We start from the raw sequence: 23,058 nt of genomic DNA, 5'->3' as shown, positions 1-23,058 counted from the left end.
AAAAAAAAAAAAAAGACAGTTCTTATTTCAAGAACCTGTTTTTTTTAACGACAGCTTAATTTTACCCAAACTCAGAACTTCAAAAACCTGTCCTCTAGTGGAGGGAGAATGGGAAAAACCTGGGGTCTGACCTGTATTGTGGTCTATGATGTCAGAGTTATTTTTGCCACAGATTTTTTTAATTGTTCTTTCACGGAAGTGATCAAGTTCGCTTTGATATACCTCTTTTTTTTGGTCTTTTTGCCTTTTCTGGGGCCACTCCTGCAGCATATGGAGGTATGGAGGTTCCCAGGCTAGGGGTCTAATCGGAGCTGTAGCCACCCGCCTTTGCCAGAGCTACAGCAACTCGAGATCCGAGCCCCATCTGCAACCTACACCACAGCTCACGGCAACACTGGATCCCTAACCCACTGAGCAAGGCCAGGGATTGAACCCGCAACCTCATGGTTCCTAGTTGGATTTGTTAACCACTGTGCCATGACGGGAACTCCTGAGATATACCTCCTCTTTATTACCCTTTTAAAGGCCAGGTATGGTTAGTACCCCACAATCACAAGTTTTCAAATGGGAGAATTTCATTATAAACTGTCCTTGGCATATGGTATATTACTGTTAGGAGTGCTGTCATTTGTATATCCAGAGTCCCTCATTTTTACAACACATATTAGATTTATAACTATTAACATGACATCTTGATCTTTGGTGTTGTGTTTTGTTGCTTTTTTTTAAAGGCCACACCTGCAACCTATGGAAGTTCCTAGGCAAGGGGTCGAATTGGAGATGCAGCTGCCAGCCTGTGCTACAGCCACAGTAACACTAGATCCAAACCACATCTGCGACCTATGCTGCAGCTTGCATCAGTGCCAGATCCTTAGCCCATTGAGCAAGGCCAAGGATCAAACCAGCATCCTCATGGATACTAGTTGGGTTCTTAACCTGCTAAGCCAAAATGGGAACTTCTCATCTTTGGTTTTTAATTCGAGTGACTTTGTATAATTAATTGCAATACATGGATACGAAAAGAACAAGCATTTAATTTCAAGTATTGTAGTGCAAAGAAAAGTGTTTTCCCTTACAGAACATAATATCTCAATGTGACTTTCATACTACAAATTACAGTGATAGCCTAAGTACATAAATTTGGCACTTCTTTCTAGGACAGTGATTCTCAAACTTTAGCCTGCTATCAAAGTTATATTAAGGGCTTATAACACAGAATCCTAGACCCACAGTGTTTCTGTTGCAGTAGATTTGAGATAGGACCCCCAAATCACTAGGGGATCTACTGGTCTAGGAATTTTTATATTGGTTCCCTCTTCCCCTCCCTTTTGGTTGACATAGTTTCTAAGTATATAGAGTAATTTATAGTTAAAACTCTCTGCTTTGATAGTGGATCATCAGTATAAATTTTACAAGTAAATTCTCTGTAATGTTTTTTCAAACTATTTCTTTTTATATATGAAAGTTTCTTAAACTGAGGGTACTATTGAGAGAGATGAGAAAAAGCAACTATTCCATGTTCGCAAAGTGCTTTAAAGAATCCTTAGCCTTCTAGCATTTAGATGGCATTAAAAACATGTTGTTAAGTGAGCAACTTATAAACCTGAATACATAAATATGCAAAAAAAAAAAAAATCTTAGTACCTTAGATGCTTCTCTTGGCTCAGAGACCTAAAATATGAACTAAGTTATTATTCTCTTAAACTTTTACATAAAACTAAATAGTGTAGCTGGTTCAAACACCGGAAGCAGCATATTGAAGCCAGTGCTTCATGTTTTTGAGTTGCTTGTTGTGTTGAATTAATAAATCCTTCTTCCTACAGGTGATGGGCCACAGTGTAGAGATTATGTCATAAGTCTTGGAGTTGTGAAACCTTTACTTTCTTTCATAAGTCCATCTATTCCTATAACATTCTTAAGAAATGTTACTTGGGTTATGGTCAACTTATGTCGCCACAAAGACCCACCACCCCCAATGGAAACCATTCAAGAGGTAACAAATAGTTTTTGCTTTTGTTTTTTAAACTGGAGTATATATGTGTATGTTTTTAAATCTGTGTATATTTTAAAATCTATATATTTTTCCCTTTAGATTCTTCCAGCTCTTTGTGTTCTAATTCATCACACAGACGTAAATGTGAGTAAATACTTCCCATCATATATTTTTATATGTGTGGATGTCTAGGGCTTCTCCCTGGGACATAGGGGAGAAAATGTTATACTGTACATTATGTCAGTGTACCCTTACTAGATTTTTCCATTTCAAAAGCTGTAATTTATACTTTGGTGTTTTTATATTTACTCTGTGTTTACCCATATCACAAAATGTAATTTCAGTGAAGAAATGAAGCCATTATTATTTTGGTCTGGGCAGTAATAAGCGTGCATGTATGTATATATTAGTGTTGTAAAAACTCTCATTGGACATTCTTAAAGTTGCCAGTTAGTAATTTCTCTCATTAAGACTATACCTTTGATTTTTCATGAGCTTTTCAATGAAAGCTTATTTTGACAGCTGTCCAATGAAAGAACATATATACCTAGTGATACTATTTTTTGAAAAGTGAAAAAGAGATATATTTGTGCCTTTATGCATGGGTCTATATTCATATACGTACACCAAACCATGAACATCATTTGTTCTTTAATTTCATTTTTACTCTTTCTCATCATTTATAGTGACTTGGGTAGTAGCTTTGCTTGGTGTAGAGATAATTCTTGAGTATCCAAGCAACAAGGAAAAATATTAGTGCAGACTAGATTTTAAACATTAATATATCCCACTCATTCATACTACATAGAGAGCAAAGGAAAAAGCAGCTCAGAAAGTATGAATGAGATGGAAAACTGCCCTGATTGGTTGTAAAGTCAGTCTAGGCTTCAGTGTGTCAGAAGAGTTAGGAATATAATAGGTAAAGGAAATCACGTGGATAAAATGCATAACATCAGAAACTTGTGTAGTTCTTTAAAAACAGTTTGGTATGATGTTCATTGTTTGACAAGCTGCTTCATTCCTTTACAGTTTCTAGAGAGATAACTTTTTGCCAATATCTCTCTAAAGCAAATGAAACAAAGTTAGAATTATAGTACATCAAGCAGTGACGTAATATACTTGACATTTCATTAGAAGAACATGATCTTTTTGCTCTGAAGAAATGTTTTTCTAGCTCCAGGTAGTCTAGGATCTTTAAAAAAACAAGCAAAACACACATGTATGTAGTTTTTGGTTTTGGCTTCCTATAGCCAGATTCTTTAAGTTACAAATATTAGTATCTCATTTTTAAAACGTTTCCAAGAAAGGTTAAACTCAGAGTTTGTAACTACTGGAAAGCCAAACATCTTGGTTGACCTTATTCAGAGATGTATTCTTTCTACTTATTTCCCAATCCATTTGAGGTTTTAAGTCCATTTTTCCTTGCTCTTGATATATCTTGAATTTCTAAAGCCAGTTTGCATTGTTCTCCCCCCCCCCCAGCATGTTTACTGTAAGTAACATTGTTTACTAGATAATAATGTTTACTAAAAATAAAATTTTCTTGGGTAAACACTTAGGGGCAAGTTCTTAAATTAGACCATCAAAGAAGTAAAAAAATAAAATAAGAACAAAACTACTTTGAGCAGTTAAAAAAATAAGAACAAAACTATTTTGAACCATAAGTGAAACATCGAAATTAACTGTTAAGTGTAGTGTAAACCTATCCTAGACTTTTGAATTTGCTGACACAAAAAGTACATGAGATTAAATTTGATTTAGATTGTGATTTTGATGTGGTCATATTAATGACTCATTTAGGATTGGGCCTTTTTTGAAAAAAATGTATCTGGGTTTTACATAGTTGTACACAAGTAACTTGAAATTTTTTCCCTATATAAACAAATTTTGAAATATGTTGGGGAGTTCCCATTGTGGCGGCAGCGGAAACGAATCCGACTAGGAACCATGAGGTTGCAGGTTCAATCCCTGGCCTCGCTCAGTGGGTTAAGGATCCAGCATTGCTGTGAGCTGTGGTGTAGGTCACAGACGCAGCTTGGATCTGGCATTGTTGTGTTGTAGGCCAGCAGCCATAGCTCCGGTTCAACCCCTAGCCTGGGAACCTCCATATGCTATGGGTGTGGCTCTAAGAAAGAAATATGTTGGTACTCCTGGAAAAAAAAAAGTTATTTTGTAAGTTGAAATTTACTTGTCTTACATATTTTGGTACTGCTATATGTGTGTGAGTTCTTTCATTTGGTGTCTTCTTTTTACATTAAAAATATCCATAATGCTTTCTTGAATTTTCGAAAGGAAAAATGGCAAAATACTGTTCTTTTCTAGAAGCTTCTTGGATATTTTAAACATTGGTTTAGAATTTAAAAGGTTTCATACTTTATTGGCTTGTCTTTTGACACAGAGTCCATATTCCAGAAACGTTTTGGAAGTAAAAATTCAGACACAATTTTTATTTCTATGTCACTGTCAATAATTGTATCATTCACCAGTTTAACAGTTTGTTTGTCATACTTCCTTTTGGCCATAACTTCTAATTAGGACTTGAGAAACAAAGATGAAACACAGTGGCCTATTGTACTTCAAACTATAATCATTATGAGTTAATTACAGAGGCCTTTTTATTTAAGTAGCTTTGGCAGCTGAGTAAATTATGTTTTTTTGTTTTTTCATTGGAACTTATTTTTTAATTATGGATCTCACAGGTTGACCTATGGTTAATGTCTTGATCTGCAGCCATGGTATACCTCTGCTCTTTGGGAAGTTACCTCTAGTTTTATAAGGCAAAGCAAACTGGTTGGAAAAGATGAAGGTTCTATAATCCTAATACTGAAGTATTGGCTTTAGACCTACCAACATGGTATTGATGTGAGGACACCTTGAATATATTCACCAGCCCAGATGTTTAGAACCACCATGTGTGTTGGATACATAAACTCTTTCCAACTATATGCCTTTACTATAATGTCCTTTGACTTTTTATCCCCTAGTCTGAGCATTTGAGAAAGAGAATGTCTTTTTCTCATATTTTGTGTGCTGTGTACTGTGTTCGTATCTTTATGAGTGAAAGCTGGATACCAATCTGGAATCAGCATCATGATTAACCCCAAACATCCTAAATATGCACATACTAGATACAGACATTAACAGATGATGATAGAGAAGATAAAGATTCCAGTGAATTTAGGTGAGAGAAAAGGGAAGAAAGAAGATAGTAGAACAATCATAGATTAGTCCATGTGATTAAGAATTTTTGAAGTGAGAAAATATTCAAAGGTTATTTGAATTTTTTTTTTTTAATTAGATATTGGTAGATACAGTCTGGGCACTCTCTTACCTTACTGATGCTGGCAATGAACAGATACAGATGGTAATAGACTCTGGAATAGTCCCTCATTTGGTTCCTCTGCTCAGCCACCAGGAAGTTAAAGTTCAGGTGAGTTTTTTATTGATAAAAATGTACCACTGTTTGCTTTAAGCATGAAATTCAAAAATAGATAATTTCAGTAGTATAATTTCAAATGTTTGTTTTTAGTGTAACAACCAAATACCACTGATAAAAAGAGTGAGTAGTTATATCTCCATTTTAAAGATGGAGGAAATGAGGTAAGATTACTACAGTTCAACAAGAACCCTCCTCCAAAAAAAAAAAAACAATCAAGTTGACTTCTTTTTAAATTACTTGGTTTCTAATGTGGACCGAGACAGTTTGTGTAGGAACATGGGAGCATCTGAAACAAGTATTAGTAATTTTATTTTTCCTCTGCCACTCTCCTACTCTTTTTTTTTTTTTCCTCAAGAGCTGTTCTTTTTGACTCTCCTCCACTGCACTCAGCAAGTTAAGTTAATGCTTAGCTTCACTGGCACTGTGATAAAAGGCTTTGGACTGAAATGTGTTGCTTAGGGGCTTCATAAAGTTGTCTTTCAGTATTTAAAATCTTTTAATTTTGTTTTTTCTTTTATTATTTTAAAAATCTTTCCATATACATATTTATCCCAAAGAACCTGCATCTAGAAAGAGCTCAATAAATGTAAGATGTTCACACATGTGTTACAAGCAATAACTGTCCAACTACAGTGGTAAAGGGAGATGCAGCAAGTTGCCTCTTTCCTTCTGAGATAAATAGCATACTTTAATCTTATCATGACTGAGGGCATAGCATAAGAAAACTGTTAACCTGATTCACTGTTTCTCAACTCTGACTGGACATTAAAATCAGTTGTGTGAAACTTTAAAAAAAATTGGTTTATTTCCCTTGTTCAACTCCTAGAAATTCTGTTTCAGTAAATCTAGAATATTTCCTAGAAACCTTATTTAAAAATCTCTGACAGTATATCCATATACTGTCAGAATGAAGACCCACTGCCTTAAATTTTGAAGTACTTTAAAGAAAGGGAACACTTAGCTAAATTCAGAAAGAATTAATAGACTATTTTGTCATTTAGGGGTATTTATAGTTTATTTTAAATATTCCTACATGGTACTTAAATCACTAAGTTCATATTTCATATGTGTGGTTCTTATGTCTTGGTATAGGTTTTTGGTTTGCATTTTGTTTTTGTTTTTTCAGAATGCATCTTCAGTTTTAATACTGGGCTTGGAAAGTTAATGTTATTTATGTACCTTACCTGATAACCTATATAGGTTCTTTTTAAACTTTTTCAATTTCATGCCATAATTTAGGAACACAGAATAGTGTAATGAACTATGTAGGTTTTCTCTGTATCTCTATTTCCCCTCCAAAGTATTTTGACACAAATCCCAGATATGTAATTTCATCCAGCTTGCATCTCTAAAAAGTAAGGCTATTTTTTAACATAACCGTAATACCATTAGAGCACTTAAAAATACTTAACTGTTAGAGGAGTTCCTGTTGTGGCTCAGCTAAGTAACCATGAGGACTCAGGTTCAGTCCCTGGTCTTGCTATGAGCTGGTGAAGAATCCGGCATTGCCATGAGCTGCCATGTAGGTCACAGATGCAGATCGGTTCCCACATTGTTGATAGGCCAGCAGCTACAGTTCCAATTCAACCCCTAGCTTGGGAACTTCCATGTGCCTCAGGTGCAGCCCTAAAAAGACCAAAAAAAAAAAAAAAATCACACCTTAGTGTTAAAATCCAGTCAGTGTCCACATTTTATTGATTGCCTCATTCCGCCCCCCCCCCCCCTCCCGTTTGGCCAAATCAGTAACGCATGTGCGTTAAAGATTAGGCACTGTCACTGCATGCATTTTGTAGCTACATCTTTATGTTTCTACTCTACACCTCCTTTTTTCCTTTCCCATATTAAATTTTTAAAGAGGCTGGTTCACTACAAAACATTTTTTAAAGAAATTAAAGAAGACCTAAAAAAATGGAAAGACATCCATGTTGTTGATTAGAAGACTAAGTATTATTAGGATGGCAGTGCCAAGTTTATCTATAAACTAAATGCAGTTCCTGTTAAAATCCATATGGAAATACAAGCAATAGAATACAGAATACAGAAATAGCCAAAACAGTGTTGAAAAAGAACCAGGTTTGGGGACTTCTCACTTTTACAAAGCTAGAGAAAATAGACTTTATGATAGTGGCATGAAAATAGACATATAGATCAGTGAAATAGAATCAGGAGTCCAGAAATAAACTCATACATTTGTGATCAATTGATCTTCAACAAGAGTACCAAGAAAACTCAGTGAGCAAAGAATAGTCTTTTAACAAATGGTGCTGAGACTACTGGATATCCACATGTAAAAGAATGAAGGTGGATCCCTACTCTACATATTTTTAAAATTAACACAAAATGAAACAGTAAATATAAGAGCTAAAAGCATAAGCCTCTTAGAAGGACACATAGGTGTAACTCTTCATGACTTTGGATTAGGCAGTAGTTTCTTTAGGTATGGCACCACAAGCAACCAAGGAAAAACAGATAAATTGGACTGGAAAATCAAAAACTTCCAAAGAAACTGTCAAAAAAGTGAAAAGACAACCCATAGGATGTAAGAGAATATTTGTAGATCATATATCTGAGAAGGGATTTGTATGCAGAATACGTAAAGAACTCTTACAACTCAGCAAAAAAAATGACAAATAACCCAAGTTTAAAATGGTTTAGGGAGTTCCCTTGTGGCGTAATGTGTTAAAGATTTGGCACTGTCACTGCAGCAGCATGGGTTTGATCCCTGGCCCGGGAACTTCCACATACCACAGGTGTAGAAAAAAAAAAAAAAGTGTTTTCCAAAGAAGATATACAGATCATCAGTAAGCACATGAGTTGTTCAACATCTTTAGTCACTAAGGCAATACAAATCAGAGCCGTGATTTGATACCCACCAGGGTGGCTGTAATCAAAAAGACAGTAACAGGAGTTCCCGTCGTGGCGCAGTGGTTAACGAATCTGACTAGGAACCATGAGGTTGCGGGTTCGGTCCCTGCCCTTGCTCAGTGGATTAACGATCCGGCGTTGCCGTGAGCTGTGGTGTAGGTCACAGACGCGGCTCGGATCCCGCGTTGCTGTGGCTCTGGCGTAGGCCGGTGGCTACAGCTCCGATTGGACCCCTAGCCTGGGAACCTCCATATGCCATGGGAGCAGCCCAAGAAATAGCAAAAAGACAAAAAAAAAAAAAACAAAAAGACAGTAACAACTTTTGGCAAGAATGTAGAGAAAGTGTAATAATCCTCATACATTGCTGGTAGGAATGGAACAGCCTCTTTGGAGTATAGTTTGATAGGAACTGGAAAAATTAGACGTAGTAGTTATGTGATCTAGTACTTCTACTCCCAAGAGAACTGAAAACACTTGTTCACACTAAAACTTGTGTAGTATTTTCTTTATGACCATAATTACTGTCTAAAATTCTCCTTCTTACTTGTTTATTGGCTGTCTCCTCCTTCAATAATGGAAGCTCTGTAAAAACTGGGTTTGTATCTGTCCTATTTACTTCTCTGTTCCTAAATCAGTGTCTGACACAACTTGCTCAAAAAGGATAGGTTGCCATGAGTGAATGAAAGAATGTATCTTTCATACCTGCCTAACACACCTTTGTGGTAATAAGGAATATTTCCTATAAAACAACTTCTCATTAAATTTTTTCATGTTTCAGACAGCAGCACTTCGAGCTGTGGGCAACATTGTTACTGGAACTGATGAGCAAACACAAGTAGTTTTGAACTGTGATGCTCTTTCACACTTTCCTGCACTTCTGACACATCCCAAAGAGAAAATTAATAAAGTAAGTATTTTTAATACTATTTAATAGCATGTTAAGTATCAGTTTTCATTTATAAAATTAGGGACTCAAGTGTCTTTAATATTGATTATTAATATAAATTGTCATTTAGACATTAAGAGAAAATAAAATATTTTGGTCTTTATAACATGAATTAGTATGTGATTTTCCATATATAAAAAAAACAAACCAATTGTAAACAGTGCATATTTGGCTCTCTTGGAAATGATGAGACAGAGATAATTGGGTGTTGAATGTTGTGTGATTGAATAGTATGTAAGTAATTAACCTAAGTTAATAGCTACTTGATTGAGAGAGAGAGAGAGAGAGAGAGAGAGTGTGTGTGTGTGTGTGTGTGTGTGTGTGTGTGTGTGCGCGCGCGCGCGTGTGTGCTGGTGGAGGCTATGGAAAGGGGGCACTGACTGGTGATGCTGATATTGGAGTGCATCTGAGGCTGTTGTAGAAATACATGGGTTGTTGATTACAACATTGCCAATGATTATAATCCAAGAACAGCTCACCTAAGTAGCCTAGCACCCTAAAATCTCTAACAGGTTCATTAAACATGGTCCTGTGATCTGATCCAAAAGAGCCTACTGCACACTAAGTATAAAAGTTGTTTATTACTTTTTTTAAAATAGAGAAAATGTTTCTCAGTAAATTCATGTTTAATAAACTTATTAAGTTTCATAAATTATAACAATAATCCTTCATCCTCTGTGGCATCTCGCAGTGTGAAGGGATAACAGCTGCCTTTCTTGTTTGCAAATGTAAATGAAATGTAGTTCATTTGGAGCACTTAAGATTTTTTTTCCCTAGGCTTTTTTTTTTTTTTCCTTTTTGTGGGAGTCTTGTTTTTGATGTGAGAAGAAAAATCTTAATTAGTGTAAATCTTGATTAGAATGGCAGCTGTAAACAGACAATTCAGAGTGCTATAGTCTTATTTAAAGGAAGAATAAATTCCTGTGAGTGGCATAAAAAAAAAAAAAAGAACAGTAGGTAGGTATTTTTGTCTTATTTCACTCCAACTGTATTTTCAGTTTGCATTTATTGTCTATGAATTTTTTTAAGCGACTTTTAATCATCTTGGTAAAAGTAGCAACATTGTGCTATAAAGGGTAGCATTAAAAGAAAGTAGACCAGTAAAGTAGTCAAACATCTGGTTCTGCTTTAGCTCTTGAGAGAAATGGTGTAATGAATAACTATTATAAATATGTATACTAAACAATCCACTATTTCATTTTTCATGTCTCCGTTATTATGGATAATTGATAGATTTATCTACTTTGGCTAGGACTTTTGATCAGAATAGAATAGAGAATAAATAAAGCACATTGGGAGTTCCTGTCGTGGAGCAGTGGAACGAATCCGACTAGGAACCATGAGGTTGCGGGTTAGATCCCTTGCCCCTTTCAGTGGATTAAGGATCCTGTGTTGCCTTGAGCTACGGTGTAGGTCACAGACGCGGCTCTGATGTGGCATTTCTGTGGCTCCAGCATAGGCTGGCAGCTGTAGCTCCAATTGGACCCCTAGCCTGGGAACCTCCATATGCTGCAGGTGCAGATCTAAAAAGACAAAATAAATAAATTAATAAATCACATTGTGTGAGAAGGGTGCTGAATCTCAGTTGTTTTAAGATTTGTGTTTGTATTACAGCTTGGTAGTTCCTTAATATTTGTTCAGCCAAGCTTCTTTTGAGTCTTGGTGTTTGAGAACATTGCTTTCAGGAATTTTTATTTTTATTTTTATTTTCATTATGACTTAGAAGAAAGGGGATAGCAGAGTTCAGATTCCTGAATTTTTTATTATGGGACTCATTCCATAATAAAATCATTTGGACGTTGTAGTGAATGTGTTTTTTCTTAGTTCAGATGCAGATTTTATTTTTTAATGAGAAATATTGAAGGGGTCTTGTTCTACAGGAAGCAGTGTGGTTCCTCTCTAACATCACCGCAGGAAATCAGCAGCAAGTTCAGGCAGTAATTGATGCCAATCTTGTACCGATGATAATACACCTTTTGGATAAGGTAAGAAAATCATGTTGTATATATCAGAAAGAGGAAAAAGGACTTAACTAATTATGTGAATATATACTTTTCTGTCCATTTAACTAGACCTATACAGTGGCATGAATACTACAATAAAGTGGCTTTAATATTAAAACTCAGGAGTTCCTGTCGTGGCACAGTGGTTAACGAATCCCACTAGGAACCATGAGGTTGCCAGTTCGATCCCTGCCCTTGCTCAGTGGGTTAACTATCCGGCGTTGCCATGAGCTGTGGTGTAGGTCGCAGATGCGGCTCAGATCCCGCGTTGCTGTGGCTCTGGCGTAGGCTGACAGCTACAGCTCCGATTAGACCCCTGGGAAACTCCATGTGCCGCTGGAGTGGCCCAAGAAATGGCAAAAAGACAAAAAAAAAAATTAAAACTCATATTAAAACCTTTGAACCTAGAAGTTTGTATATACAGGAAACATTTCTTTTTGGAAACCCCTGGTCTTTTTTCTGTATCATTCTTTTACCAAAATTACCATTATCCTGGAATTTATTAAAAATTCATTTGATTACTACTGATTATAAATGCTTATTGTTTTCATCATTTTGATATATTACCTCATTTAATACTGTAACTCTGTGAGGTTAAGAATTAATCCCATTTGACAGAGGAACAGAGGAACTAACTGTAGTGCAGACAAATAAATTGCCCAAGATCAAACAAGTGTAGTATTTAATCATATGCCATATCATCTCATGCTTATATTAAGGTTCAGGAAAGAGACAGTTTAAAATGTCACAATCAAGTATTAGAGTTTTTCTGAACACTGATCTGTTAATTAAAGAGAAGATGTCTCTTACTTTCTTTTCTTCCTTATTTCCTTCAAACTGATAGTAGAAGCTAACTTCCTATAAACTGATAGATCAAGTTCAGTTTTTAGGCGAGAATATTTAGTGCAGTAATGATTCACATGAGGAGACACATACTATCTGTCCTACATCTAGTGTTACTAAGATTGTTAAGTGAACTTAGCTGTTGTTAGCCTGTTCCAGGTGATTAAGTTACTCATCAGTCTTTCACATAATGGTTTTTAGGCAGTCATTGATGATAATTACCTTATTTTACTAAGAACTGCAAAATGATGACTTTGTATTATTCTCTGTGTATTAGTCATGATTCTTCAGTAAAGAAGAATAAAGAGCTTTTCCTTATCAGCTATTGGTTTCTAAAATATATTTCATACAGGAAAGGCAAGATATATGTTTGATTCTTGCTCATTATCACTCAGTTTTTAGAATGATTTGTTCCCTAACAACCTCCAAAGGAAACTAGGATAAAGATTTTAGTATTATTAGGAAATTAATGGATTTGTGTGTGTGTGTATAAAGTTTTAGTCCATTATAGTTATTTTTTAACATTCAGGTTGTCCCTGACCGATGGGAACATCTTAAATATGATACCTCTGTCTTTTTTACATCACTCCAGTAATTTTTGAGAGCTTCCTACCTTTTGGATATGACATAATTCCCAGGTTTATTTTGTGTATTTTCTGACTAGACCTAGAATTAACTATTTTTCCAAGATGTCCTGGTTCTCTTTTGTAGTAATTGGTACTTAAGGGTTATAGTTCAGGTATTGAGAATGATCATTGCTACAAGGTTGAATTGTGTCTAGGCCTGAGTGGACAAAATGGTAGTGATACTGTCTCTCTTTTTTTAAGAAAGTGAAAAATAGACATAGTGTAATTTTGTGAACTTGAGAATTCATTTTAAAAAATCATGAATGAAAAGAAGCTATTATATCTTACTGGGTAATTGGGATAAATGTTTTTATTTTTACTCCTTTGATTTCATATTTTTATCTCTTTTATGCTGGAAATCTCACTAAAAACAAGAACATAATTATTTGCCTTGTATATTGAGCTATATAATATAAAATCTACCAAAATTACAAGACCACATTAGCACTAACAACATGACTACTCCACTTTTGAGGTTTACTTGAGGAGTTTTGGTCTCTAGGATATATTTTATCATTGATGTACTTAAATATAATGTCACTGAAGTAACTCCGGTGTATGTGGTTAAGCCACCGACTTGATGTACAATTTTTTTTTAATTGGGATTTCCTTAGTTTTTCTTGTTTTTTCTTTAATTTTGTTTTTAGTTAATATGAAGCATTTGTAGTTTCCAAGTAAAAAACATATACCTTGTTTTCAAGATAAATACCCAAAGGTCTGACTTCTGTTTCTGTCCATTCGTCCCTATTCTTTTCCCTTCCTTACAGATGATCATTTTTATTAGTTTTTGGTTTATTCTTCTATTGTTTCTTCTTTAAATATAAGCAAGTGCCTGTGTACATTTTTTTCCATGTTTTTGCCAGCTTATATTTAGGATTACTGGATCTACAAATGGGCATAAATGTGAATTTTGCTATTTTAAAAAACTTCTAGAGGAGTTCCCGCTGTGGCAACAGCAGGATCAACAGTGTCTCTGGAGCACTAAGATGTAGGTTCAATCCCTGACCTGGGAATTCCATATGCTGCAGGGCAGCCAAAAAAGAAGCAAAACAAAACAGCCAAAGACCTCTGGAAAGCTTGTACTATTTTTCACTCCTCTCAGGTTCACTGACAGATATTTGGATTTTGTCAGTCTGATAAATAAGAGTAGATATCCTACTGCAGTTTTAATTTTCATCCTTCTTATTTACATATATTTTTTCTTTTCTTTTCTTTTTTTTTTCCGGGGCTGCACCCACAGCATATGTAAGTTCCCAGACTAGGGGTCCAATTGGAGCTGCAGCTGCAGGCCTACACCACAGCCATCACAGTGCTGGATCAGAGCTGCATCTGTGACCTATACCACAGATCATAGCAACACCAGATTCTTAACCCACTGAGCAGGACCAGGGATTGAAACCGAGTTGTGGGGTTCATTACCAACGAGCCACAACAGAAACTCTGTATAGGTTTTTTTTCTTAGTATAGCCTAAGCATTTTTCCAGGTTGCTAATCATCTTAATATTTAATAGCTGTTAGTATTATTTCATCAATGACTTCATTTAATCTGATATTATTGAATAGTTATATCAAGTCAGTGTGTTGCCAGAAAAGTTCACAAAAAAGAATCTCCATTTGTTTAGGGTAATTCGGTTCAAAGGGTTATCTTAAAAAGTAAAACTTTATGGATGTATATAGAAAGGCTAGAAGAAAACCTAGGAAAATAAAGTTGAAAAATCATTTCAGAAAACATTTTTTCCATTTTACTCTATGTTGCAATTTGTATCCTTTGCTTTGCTTTTACAGGGAGATTTTGGCACTCAGAAGGAAGCTGCATGGGCCATAAGTAACTTAACAATTAGTGGAAGAAAAGATCAAGTAAGTTCAGCTCTTATTTCTCAAAACTGATAATGATAGTAGTACCAACAATTCTGAGATTTAGATTTTGGTAAGTCATAATTTAAAAGTATAACAAGATAACAGGCATTATGTGATATATGAAAGTGTCACATTGACTTCCTTGAGTTATATTTCATACATGTGAAGTGTTACCTTTCCAACCTCGTGGCCTCTAAGAATTTCCTTATCCATGGTAAAAGGAAGCACTTAGAGTCAGGGTTGCTTTTTTTTTAAGTTGTTTTTTGTTTTTTAACAGTGTTAAGGAAAAAAAACAAGTCTTTTTAGGTTAATGAAACTGCCTCACAGATTCTCTTAACAAATGAATATCAAAAATTTTCAACACCAAACCAAACAAGGAATTAAACTCAGTCAGAAGTCTGGGACTAGGAACTAGGGTGAGCAATGTAAGGTGCATAGGGCATAAAATTTAGAGACACTCACTCTCAGAATTAGACAGGTGACAAAACATTACATTGTGCCAACTGGCAAAAGAAAATGAGTTTTTAAAGGACCCAGATGTTTCACAGACAGGTTACAAATAGGCTATAAACTGGTGGAGACCAATGAATCCACTCAAAAATTAGTACAGAGCATAATACAAATATAATACATGGGAATAACTAATAAAATATAAGAAAAGATAGAAAAATATTTTGAAAAATTTATGCAACCAGTAGACTTGAGAGATAGCCAGGTATATAAGAGTGCTAAAGGTTATAGCCAAGAGGTAGGAGATGCTCTCACATTAAACAGTTGTAGTTTAAAAAAAAAAATCATCCAGCCTCTTAACTGATTACATAATTTCTTTTTTTTCTTTTGTCTCTCTCTCTTTTTTTTTTTTTTTGCCACACCCTTGGCACATGGAATTTCCCAGGCCAGGAATCAAATCCACTGCACAGCTACAACAACACCAGGCCCCTAATCCACTGCACCAGGCCCCTAATCCACTGCACCAGGAGGGAACTTCCCATGATTTCTCAATGTTAAAAGGGAAAGGATCTCTGAAGGAAGTACTTCTAATGGCAAAAAAATGTGCTATATGAAGTAGAGTGATTCCTTCATTTTCACTTTAGTTCTTTATAAGTTCATAAAAAATAAACACACTACATTAAAAATAAAAGGGAGGTTGGATTAGCATAGTCTAACTTAACACATAAGAGATGAGAGTATATTTCCATTATCAAGATTTTAAAGTCAAATTTTTTTGAGTATAGTAATAGGTACACAAATGAAGTTCACTTACATTTATTATATCCTGGTGTTTTTATTCTTCAGGTGGCCTACCTAATCCAACAAAATGTTATCCCACCTTTTTGCAACTTGCTGACTGTAAAAGATGCACAAGTTGTGCAAGTAGTACTCGATGGACTAAGTAATATATTAAAAATGGCTGAAGATGAGGCAGAAACCATAGCCAATCTTATAGAAGAATGTGGAGGTAAGTTTATTATGGGCTGTTATTCCACATTTTTAATGTTCTTTTGGTAACTACTTTTATCTTCTGACTTGATATTACACTTCTGTATTTTTCTGTCTTAGATTATCAAGTAACAGAATAAAGTAAATTCTATATTCTATTATGTACAGTCCTACGCAGCTTCTTGCGTATACTTAGGCAACTAAATTGTCACCGTATATTGAACAAGCACTGTGCTAAGATACTGGAAAGATAGTTGTAAATGAGACTCAGTCCTTGCCCTCAAGGCATGTAGTCTAGTCATGGAGATAAATATGAACTGATTTAATGTGCTAATTACCCTGATAGAAATGTACAACACAATGAAATACCTAATCCATCCTGGAAGAAGCAGGAAGTGACACCTGAGCGATGAATAAGATGAGAGATGAATAAGGATTAATAAAGTAAAAAGGGATGAAAGGTGTTCCAGGCAGAGATAACACCATGAGCAAAGTCTGAGGTGAGAAATAGCATTCAGCAAGTTATAAGTAGTTCAGTGTTGCTGAATCACAAAGTATGGGATAGAAACTACCAAAAGATGAGGTTGCAGACCTAGCCATTGACCAGGCCCCTGCAGTCTTAGAAGCTTCCTAGCACAGCAGATTCTTTAGGGCAATGGTTCCCAAACCTGGCTGTGTACCAGAGCCACCAGGAAGGCAAACAACATGTCTTAGTTTTCAACTCTTGGGATTTAACATGTAGACAGAACTTGGAGGTCTCAAATATGGCTGTGAGACAAAATGTAAATATTATCAACCTGGATAAGAATAAAACTATAGGTAATTTCTGATACAAGTTGAGTAGTAAATGAAAGGAGAGGGCCTAAGAGTGGGAACACCCATATCTTCAGCTTACTTAGTGGAGGAGTTCAGAGGCTTGAAAATTAATTTAATAAGAAGTAAGCATTTTTAAAGTTATTGAAGTGACAGGATAAAAAAAAAATCATGCATAACAAGTTTGGAACAGAAAACAGAGAATAAATACTCTTAGGAAAATAATTAGGAAGTAAATAACAGAAAAATTTTAAATAAGCATAGTTAAAATTTATTCCTACTTTTTTTTTCTTTTACCATGTAAACATTTTAATTATTAAAATTTATTTTTATATATTAGAAACATAGGTCTTGAGCATTGCCTGCTTCACTGGAAGTAAGGCATGGGAATCTGTATTTTATAAGCTTCCCAAAGAATTCTGCCATAGGGTATGACAAGGCATTGAAAATTTACCTTGAGGATTGATACGTATAAATGGAGCATGGATACGAGGGGAATGGAACCATTAGAGAAGGGGGCAGGAAACCACCTAGGAAAGTGTTTAGTGTTCAGGCCATAATAAATGAAGGCACTGGTAATAGAGACAAAGGGGAGATGATAAGATTCAAGAAATAGACTTTGAGGTTTTTGAGATTTGATTATAGAGTATTGAAGAAAAGAGGGAAATTAGTCTTTCAAATTTCAAACTTGTTGATTATGACTAATAAGGATACAGTGGAATAAACAGTGTAAGTTAGGAAAGGCAAATATTTTGCACAATTTGAGTTCTAGGTACCTGTGAAATGTCCTTGTGGAATTAGACAGGATTTACATTTTAAGCATCTGAAGTTCAGAAAAGAAATGAAGCCATAGAATACAAGTCCTAAGCCTGTGTGTAGTAGTTAAGTTTTTTCGTGGAAGGGCCCCCTGAGGAAAGTGTGTAAAGTGAGAAATGTGCCCAAAATAACATCCTCCACTTAAGGAATAGAGGAAGAACGCTTATGAAAGGGCAGTTTCACTTTAATCGAGAGACCTTACAATTAATTATTACTCCTGTAAAGCAAAACAAGATCCAGTTTGCTTGTCAGCAGGTTAATGTATAAATACTCTGGCCATGATTTAATAAATTTCTTAATCTTTACAAGGAAAATTCCTTTTTCTCCTGAAATACTATGGTTGATCTTGACATTCTTCATTATACTTAACAGCTCCCTTAACATTCATATTTATTAATCACCAATAAATATTTACAATTTTTTTTTATTCATATTCACTAGAAAAACCTGACAGATTCTAAAAAATAGAATTTCCTGTTGTGGCTCAGTGGAAACAAATCTGACTAGTATCTATGAGGATGTGGGTTCAATCCCTGGTCTCACTCAAGTGGGTTAAGGATCCAGCATTGTTGTGTGCTGTGGTGTAGGTTGCAGACACAGCCTGGATCCCGCATGGCTGTGGCTGTGGCTGTGGCTGTGGTCATTGACAGCTGCAGCCCTGACTCAACCCCTAACTTGGGAACTTTCATATGCCACGGGTGCAGCCCTAAGAAAGCAAAAAAAAAAAAAAAAAAGAAAAAGAATTTGCTTTTAACAGAGCAATTTTACATGTTATTATTCCTTATAAACATTGATATATATATAGTATTCTGCTGAATAGATAGATGTCCTGTTGCTTATGGTTATATGCAGTTAGACATGCAGGTGGTTGGTTGTTTTTTGTTTTTTTAAGGTAACTATGCTATATTTTTGTGCATAAAACCTTTTTAAGATTCACCGTTAGGATACCCCAAAATTGGATTGTGTGTTCCCAAGGTTATTATAACTTCTTTGTCACTGCTTTTTAAATTTTACCATTATTTCACTTAATAAAATTTCTTACAGGACTGGAGAAAATTGAACAACTTCAAAATCATGAAAATGAAGACATCTACAAATTGGCCTATGAGATCATTGATCAGTTCTTCTCTTCAGACGATGTATTTATAATTTTATAGTTTTCTTAGTTTTATGTAAAAACTTGAGTGAAATAATATAGTATGCAAAGAGGAGTTCCCACTGTGGTTCAGCAGTAACGAACCTGACTAGTATCCATGAGGACATGGGTTAAGGATCTGGCATTGCTGTGAGCTGTGGTGTAGGTCACAGATGTGGCTCAGATCCCTAGCTGCTGTGGTGTAGGCCAGCAGCTGTAGCTCTGATTTGACCCCTAGCTTGGGAACTTCCATATGCCACAGGTGCACCCTGAAAAGCAAAAAAAAAAAAATATATATATATATATATATATATTAAACTAAGAAGTATATTGTATGTATTTTGGGGAATGGAATTAAAATAGGTGTATAATTTCACTTATTTCAGAAACATAAATATTTCAGTCCCTCAGGGCATTAAAAAGTAGTACTAGCTGTAATGACAAAAAAGCATAAGAATTTTTTGAGAGAGGACAAATCAGGCTTTATTTTCACTTGATGTCTTTATAGTTCTCATATTTTATAGTTAGTAACATAAAACTGTAATGGGAGTTCCTGTCATGGTACAGCAGAAACAAACCCAACTAGGAACCATGAGGTTGTAGGTTCCATCCCTGGCCTCGCTCAGTGGGTTAAGGATCCAGCGTGGTCATAAGCTGTGGTGTAGGTTGCAGACGCAGCTCAGATCAGATGTTGCTGTGGCTCTGATTGGACTCATAGCCTGGGAACCTCCATATGCCATCGGTGCAGCCCTAAAAAGCAAAAAAAAAGAAAAAAAGGGAAAAAACTATAATGGCTCTATTGTAAATAAAATAGTGATGCTGATATACCCCACAGTAAATCCATTATGACATTAATCTATGTTCAAATATATTGTCACTGTTATTTTTAGTTGGTGACTAAAAACAAATACGAAGTAAGATGGAGAATAGTTACTATATAATGTAAGGTATGGTATACAAGAGTATCCTTAGATTATCGGTACATGGTAGCTGAAATTAGTTTGTTTGCATTGTTGTTTGTGGAGGTATTTTGCCCACACTACAGGCATGCAAAAGTTCCAAGACCCCAGGGATCGAACCCACACCATAGCAGTGACAACACCAGATCCTTGACCTGCTGCACCACCAGGGAACTCCTAAAGTATCATTTTTAGTCTTACCTCTTTGGGAAAGTTAAACCTAGAATTAAAATAGTTGTTTCTTAGAAAATTATAGTGATTAGATAAAGCCACCAGTGGATTTCTTGAATGATTCTATCAACTTTTCAAAAAAGAAAATGGAATGTAAAAGAAGTATATTTACTTAAGTCCTACTTAGAATATAATACTAATTAAATAAGAAAAAACATCCAAAAAAAGCATACTTTTTTAAAGGTAGCTTTTATCGCATGTCTTAAAAGTTGGATTTTTAGAAGTCTGAATTTATAGTACAAGGCCTTATGATTTCTAATACTTAAGCATACAGTTCTGGGTTACTCTGTTTCATTGTGAAAAGAATAATAAAGATGATGTGCATGAGACATAGGACCATCATTAATGTATTACTTGTCTTTCATTCTTTTGGGAATTACCCATTTTTAAGTTTTTTCTCATTTTGGCATCCCTTAAGAAAAATCCTTTACAGGGAATTCCCTGGTAGCTCAGTAGATTAAGGATCTGGTGTCGCACCTGTGCCTCTGATTACTGCTGTGGCACTGGTTTGATCCTTGGCTTGGGAACTTGTGCATGCTGCAGGCATGGTCAAAAAAAGTAAAAAGAGAAAGCTTTATAAAATGTTTGAAATTTCTGAAGGGGTAGTAGGGTAGTATTGGCACCCATCATCTCTCTCATACTTTTTTTAAAGGAAATGGGAATATTACTATAATGCTATTTTTATATACTTTAAAACTAATCATCACTTTCTTTTTCTTGTATTCCTTAGATTGATGAAGATCCTAGCCTTGTTCCAGAGGCAATACAAGGTGGAACATTTGGTTTCAATTCATCTGCCAATGTACCAACAGAAGGGTTCCAGTTTTAGAAAGATGTTGTGGAAGTTAGGTACAATGCAGCACTGAGATATATATATATATATATATATATATACATATATATAAAAAGGTTTGATCCATCAAGCTTGGCTCATGGGATCTGCTGCTGCATTAAATCGGGAAAGAAAATGTGAAGATTTCATTGGGAATCACAGAAAATGCCCAAATGAAGTCAAGATGGCGAGTGGGTGCGAGTGAGAATGAGTGGCAAAATGTAACGAAAACTTTACACGAATGCTTATTTAGGTTGTTCAAAGTCAAAAGGGCTACAGGTCACAGATCTTCAGTGCCTGAGAAGGAAATTGACTTACTCTATATCAATTGAGGGGAAAGTGCAGTACTGTCATCTTCAAGCCTTGTAAGCATAAAAGAGAATAGGATGCCCATATAAGTCAAAGGAAAATGAGCCCGGGCCTTGCTATGAAGCAGTGTGTGAATGGACAATGTTGAATGAATGTCTGGCTCAGTGATACAGAGCCAGGTTCATCTTTCAAATCTAGGGCTCTTCATTCATGAAGCAGACTCCTAGTCCTGGAGTGACTGTGTACGAGAGTGTGGTTGTGGTGCTGTATGTGAACGCATGCAAGCTTGATTCGCCTTCAGGGGGCTGATAACAAACCTAGTAAATCATAAAAGTGAGATCATAATAAGTGTTACTGTACACTGGACATGAAAACAAAGACCAGTTCAGCAGCAGACATTGGTGTACTCTGCAGCCTGTGTTTTCTATTTCCCTTCCCTTTTCCCACCCCCCTCCTTTTTTTTGTTTTGTTTTGTTTTTTTGTTTTGTTTTGTTTTAGTTTTTGTTTTGTTTTTTGGGTTTTTGTTTTTTGTTTTTAGTTTTTATTTACTTTACTAGTAAGGCTTTTTAGTTGCTTCTCAAGTCAGAAAACTTTCAGGAAGGTTTCCCTGTGCATTTGCACCAGATGAATGTTTGATGCTATGAAAAGCTTTCCATATCATCAAAACTAATTTGTGTAGATTTTTGCATGAAAAAAAAATCATAAATTTCCCTCAAAATAGACTGTGTTGCAGTACACAAGTTGCCATAATAGTATAAACCAGTAAAATGTGCTTTAAAAAGCCATCCTTTTCATTTTCAGAGATAACATAAAAATCTTTGCATGAGGTAAATCTACAGCATAGTTCATTTTTAGATTTTGTTGAGTCCTGTAAAGAAGAAGAAGAAAAAAGTTTCAGTTGTGGTAGAATACCGTGCTGTGTTTAAATGTTACTTGTTTTCAAACTTTGTTTTCTATGAAAATGATATGGAAACTTCTAAAATGGAATTTGGTGCATATGTACTGCTGAATAAAGACCGATGAAGAGGTTTGAGTAGATGTACAAATCAAGTAATGGTTTGAACACCTTTAATAATATGCCTAATCTGTTCAATTGTTTTAGAATCTTTTTATCTTAGATGTAGGCAGCCATGAACAATCTATTTTGAGCCACTTTAGGGAGAAAACTTTGTATTTTTAAAACTTGCATAAAAGTTATGCAAGTGGTTTTTATAAATTGGAATAATACCTCAGTTTTGAGGTTATGCACACTAAATTAAATGTGACATAAATTAATTTGTACAAAAAGAACTCTTTATAAGGTGGCTCATTGTAGGAAATCCTGTGCCTTCCCCTTTGAGCACAAGTGTTGCATGAACAACAGTTTGCTATAAGAAACATACCAGATTAGCCACCATTAGCATCTATATCTACTTTGTGTTTAAAAATCAACTGGTAATTCTGAAACACTGTAGAATGGATAAAAATTATTTTGTGATCATAACTCTTTGTTGAACTAGAGTATTTTTGCAGCATTCCTTGTCATCAGAAACATGGTTAAAGTTTAAAACTAGAAGCAGCAGAAAACTAGCTTGTAAAATTTATCCAAGTAGAGTGCAGGCTAGGCTGTCTTGGGGAAATAAACATTAAAACTTAAAGCAATGTTTTACATGGGATATGTGTGTGTGCTTTGTGGTTTTTTTAAATATATATTCATCTAAAGTTAGAATTAAACTCAGTGGCTTTGACCTAGTCCTAACATTGCGGAAGAAATTTGTTAAGTTCTTTAATTTCAAAATAGACATATTAGTATTCTAAGCTAGCATATCACTTGAATTTGTTCAAGTGACACTATCTATGCTTCTGCTTCCTCCATCTCTAAATCAAGAGTTTGACCTTCTTTCATTCTTCCAGCAAAATGGACTGAGAGAGACAACTTGAGCTGTGTTTTAAGTATTGGTATAACTTGCAC

The 23,058-nt window shown here is 35.2% G+C and overlaps 1 protein-coding gene and 1 non-coding gene across 3 annotated transcripts in view; both read left to right on the top strand.

The window, feature by feature from the left end:
* The window catches only part of KPNA4 (karyopherin subunit alpha 4), a 68,705-nt gene extending 45,943 nt beyond the window's left edge, over window positions 1-22,762 (top strand). Inside the window, exons 9-17 of one of the 2 annotated variants that reach the window (XM_047785710.1) lie at window positions 1,824-1,993; window positions 2,093-2,137; window positions 5,292-5,423; window positions 9,076-9,204; window positions 11,124-11,228; window positions 14,501-14,572; window positions 15,869-16,031; window positions 18,686-18,780; window positions 20,697-22,762. In XM_047785710.1, the coding sequence (XP_047641666.1) occupies window positions 1,824-1,993; window positions 2,093-2,137; window positions 5,292-5,423; window positions 9,076-9,204; window positions 11,124-11,228; window positions 14,501-14,572; window positions 15,869-16,031; window positions 18,686-18,780; window positions 20,697-20,795 (1,010 nt within the window). In that variant the 3' untranslated portion in view covers window positions 20,796-22,762. The remainder of the gene's footprint in view (window positions 1-1,823; window positions 1,994-2,092; window positions 2,138-5,291; window positions 5,424-9,075; window positions 9,205-11,123; window positions 11,229-14,500; window positions 14,573-15,868; window positions 16,032-18,685; window positions 18,781-20,696) is intronic. The other variant, XM_047785717.1, reaches the window with a different exon arrangement.
* Window positions 9,422-9,788, top strand: LOC125114561 (small Cajal body-specific RNA 7). The gene has a single exon (XR_007131849.1). It is a non-coding gene; the product is annotated as a small Cajal body-specific RNA 7 (non-coding RNA).
* Window positions 22,763-23,058: the final 296 nt, after the last annotated feature.

The sequence above is a fragment of the Phacochoerus africanus genome, chromosome 1, assembly GCF_016906955.1.
Source record: "Phacochoerus africanus isolate WHEZ1 chromosome 1, ROS_Pafr_v1, whole genome shotgun sequence".
NCBI classification, from domain to species: Eukaryota; Metazoa; Chordata; class Mammalia; order Artiodactyla; family Suidae; genus Phacochoerus; species Phacochoerus africanus.
Note: the sequence above shows the minus strand (reverse complement) of the source record. Positions and strands in the feature narration are given on the sequence as shown.